The following is a 3,405-nucleotide window of genomic DNA, read 5'->3' as shown; positions in this document are numbered from 1 at the left end:
TTAAGTGGTTTTAATTTTACTGTCAAATTAACCTGTAAATTGGGTGCAAGAAACCAGGGAGATACTTGCTACATCTCTAAACAAATCTTACTAAAGTACATTCCTCCAAAATTTGGGGGTACACCTCCAAACAATACTTACTAAAGTATATTATATTCCCACAAATTTTGGCACAGTACTGTCTCTAGGTGTGAACTTGGCAAAAGGCTTTCTATGAACCAAGTATCATGAAATAATAAGTCATTGGTTAGAACATAAGGAGAATGAGGTTTGGAGGAAGAAACAAAGTTAATTCGTCATTATCTTCTGAAGAAACATTCCAAATAACGTATTTACAGATGAAACTACACAATTTGGTTACAGCAAACAACGGCAATAGGCTAATGGCAAAACATGCATACATATCAACAAGTGAGAAAAATAGGAAAAAAATGACACCAATGATATAGTTCATGATATTTCTTCAAGTGTAACTGATACAACATTCCAGCATTATTATTGTCTCACAATTTAAAGCAGAAGTGGGTTAAAGGCCCCCAACAATTTACAACAGCAGCTATCATTTAATATGCCAATTAACACCACAGAAAGGTAAGCAGTTCTAGATTCATTACCCATTGACATCATTCTCAACATCAATACCTCGACGTATTTTTGCAATCTCAGCTTGTGCTCTCTCCATGATCTGCCTCTTCTGCATTTCCAAGTCCCTATGGAAATCCATCCTCATCTTTTCTAGTTCCAGCATTTGTTGCCTCTTACTATATTCAATCTTCTCGTATATCTCACTAAATTTATGAATAGAATCTGCAAGCAATCTAATTGAACACCTGTCATTAGATTCCCTTCCAGTTCTCCTTTTCTTGGGAGGAAGTCCATCTGAATCATCCTCCTCGCCATTAGTGGATTCCGAATTAGCAGGACTATCTCTCATCTCATCCAAGCCATTGGCACGGTTCAAATAAACCTTGGGGTTCATAAAGACATACTCTCCTGAGTCCAAACCACAAGAGAGTCCACCTTGCTGCTGAAGCGAAGACATTAACATATCCATTTTCTTGAAATAAACCCATTTGCTACTGGTGTCACCTGTCTCTGCCATCCTATGCTTCTCCTTCTTATATTTTTTCTTCAAAGTATCCAATCGATTCCTACATTGAGTGTCTGTCCTTTCAATCTTCGACACCTCTGATACCTTATCTGCAACTTCTTGCCATTCTTCAGATCGAAGACTCTTCCTCCCACGCTGCAGAAACCGGTCACCCCAAGCATCTAATAAAACAAATGTCTCTTGCTCATTCCAATCCGTAAGTGAATTCCGTCCTCCAGTTGATGGCCTCAATGCAGATGGAGCCACAACCGGAGCTGGCACTCGAGGAGCAAATTCATAACTTGAAATCAAACTCTTCAACTTTCTCTTTTTTGGGTGCCTTTCTATATCATCATCATCTGGCTTCCAAGCCAAAATTTTTTGCTTACTACCATCTTCATCTGCATTATACTCATCATCATTATCATGATCATCAACGTCCTCCTCATCATTTTCATCTTCATCCACATCTTTTCCTGCATACTGAACAATGCCATTGTTTTGATTATTGTTTCCTTCTTCCTCTCCGAATTCAGTTTCATCTTCTTCATCATCCACAACATCCTCATCCTCATCGTCATCATCAACATATTGATTGCCAACTTCCTCAGAATAAGGCACACCCCGAATAGGGAGCTTTTGGCGATGTGATGAAGCATAACCCTGCTGCTGATTGGCACCATAGGCATTTGGCGGATACCTTGCATCATCCTCAGTGTCATCCATTTTAAGCAAAACTTGGGTTCAACCAAAACAAAACAATGAAAAATGTCTGAAAGTAGAATACTTTCCTATTTTGAAACACAAGTCACCGAGCAAAACAATGAAACCCCAACAAGGTATTACTACTCAGAACCATAACCACCAGTTCCAACTCACCAATGTATTCAATTACATTGAATCCAACATAAAAAGGAATCAATCCCAGCATTCTTCCAACCAAGAATACTCTGATTTCTAACTTCAACAACTGCTAACCGTTATTATTCATAGTATGAATAAAGACCTGAATCAACACAAACCCTTGAACCTCTATTAGTGAGAAACATTCCAGATCACCAAACTTTCCTGTTTAATACAACCATCAACCAAAAACAACAAAATCCATCAATCTTTACGTTAAGAAAAATCTAATTTATTTCCCTATAACATCAAAAAGTTCCGTTTCTTTTCAATAATCAAATGGAAGAAAAAAAAAAAAATCTAAGACGTACGATTTCTTTGACCTCAAAATTCAACCTCTTTCTCCACATAATCAAAACACAGTAATAATCATTAAAACAAACCAAGAATTGACGACAAACTCAGCAAGATGAAAAGAAGAACACCCAAGTTAAAAATCAGATTATAAAGTCAAGTGAAAAATAAAACCCACAAATTCTTACCTCAAACTTGCTCAAAATTTGAAATATTTTTCGTGCATACCAAACCCCAATTCAAGTTTCTCTGAAAATTTAGAGAAAAATACTAAAAAAAAAAAAAAAAAAAGAAACAACTTACTGAGAAAATGAAAACAAATGCTGATAAAAATAGAAAATTAAAAAAAAAAATTGTTGAGAGCGAGTTTAAAAGTACATATTGGTCTAAAGGAGATTGCTGCTAATGTACGCCCCAGGTGTTCAGTGGGTAAGGAACACCGACTTCCAATGGGCTTTGAATTGGGCCGCTTGGGCCTTGTCTACGGAGTCAAAGTGAATCATTGAAGTTATTTATTTTAAGAAAATTAATTAAAATACCCTACCAGCGGGGTGTACAGTAATCAATCAACTCTCTTGAGGGTTATATGGAAATGACCATCACATTAGATTTGAACGAAATTATTCATATATAAATAAGTGTTAGAATAATTTTCAACATTTGAATACACATTCTAGTTCCAGTTTTATTTTTCTGACAATTTTAGTCTTTTTTTCATAATCAAAGTGGGGATGCATGTTATTAAATCATTCACCACCATCTTTTTGTTATTTATAATGTTGGAATTTAACTATTTTGGCATAGATTTCATAGATGTCGAATGTTAGGCTTCAATGGTTATGTTTTATATGAAATAACTTGAATATTTTGCGATATGCATAAGTTTTACCAATAATTTTTGTGTCTGAATAGATTTAAAGTTGATTATTAGTGAAACCAGACTTAAAAATTAGTGTTTTGGTTTATTTTGGCCATCATGCGTGATTCGCAATCACCATTTGGCTCATACATGATGGGAGTCAATGAAGGTAGGGGTTTAAAAACTTTGCCAAGCATGTATGATGAGCATATTGAGGGATAGTTGATATTTTTCACTCTATAAGTGGAGGGGATTGATA

General features: G+C 35.6%; 1 protein-coding gene across 1 annotated transcript; it reads right to left on the bottom strand.

Moving 5' to 3' along the window:
* Positions 1-432: 432 nt before the first annotated feature.
* On the bottom strand, positions 433-2,632 carry LOC123218724 (trihelix transcription factor ASIL1-like). Its single transcript, XM_044640308.1, has 2 exons — positions 2,476-2,632; positions 433-2,158 (listed from the first exon to the last, which is right to left on the bottom strand). Exon 2 carries the CDS (start codon positions 1,814-1,816, stop codon positions 611-613), a length of 1,206 nt encoding a protein of 401 aa, XP_044496243.1. The 5' UTR covers positions 1,817-2,158; positions 2,476-2,632; the 3' UTR covers positions 433-610.
* Positions 2,633-3,405: the final 773 nt, after the last annotated feature.

This window comes from Mangifera indica, chromosome 6 (assembly GCF_011075055.1).
Source record: "Mangifera indica cultivar Alphonso chromosome 6, CATAS_Mindica_2.1, whole genome shotgun sequence".
Lineage (NCBI taxonomy): Eukaryota > Viridiplantae > Streptophyta > Magnoliopsida > Sapindales > Anacardiaceae > Mangifera > Mangifera indica.
This window is presented reverse-complemented; position numbering and strand designations above follow the sequence as displayed.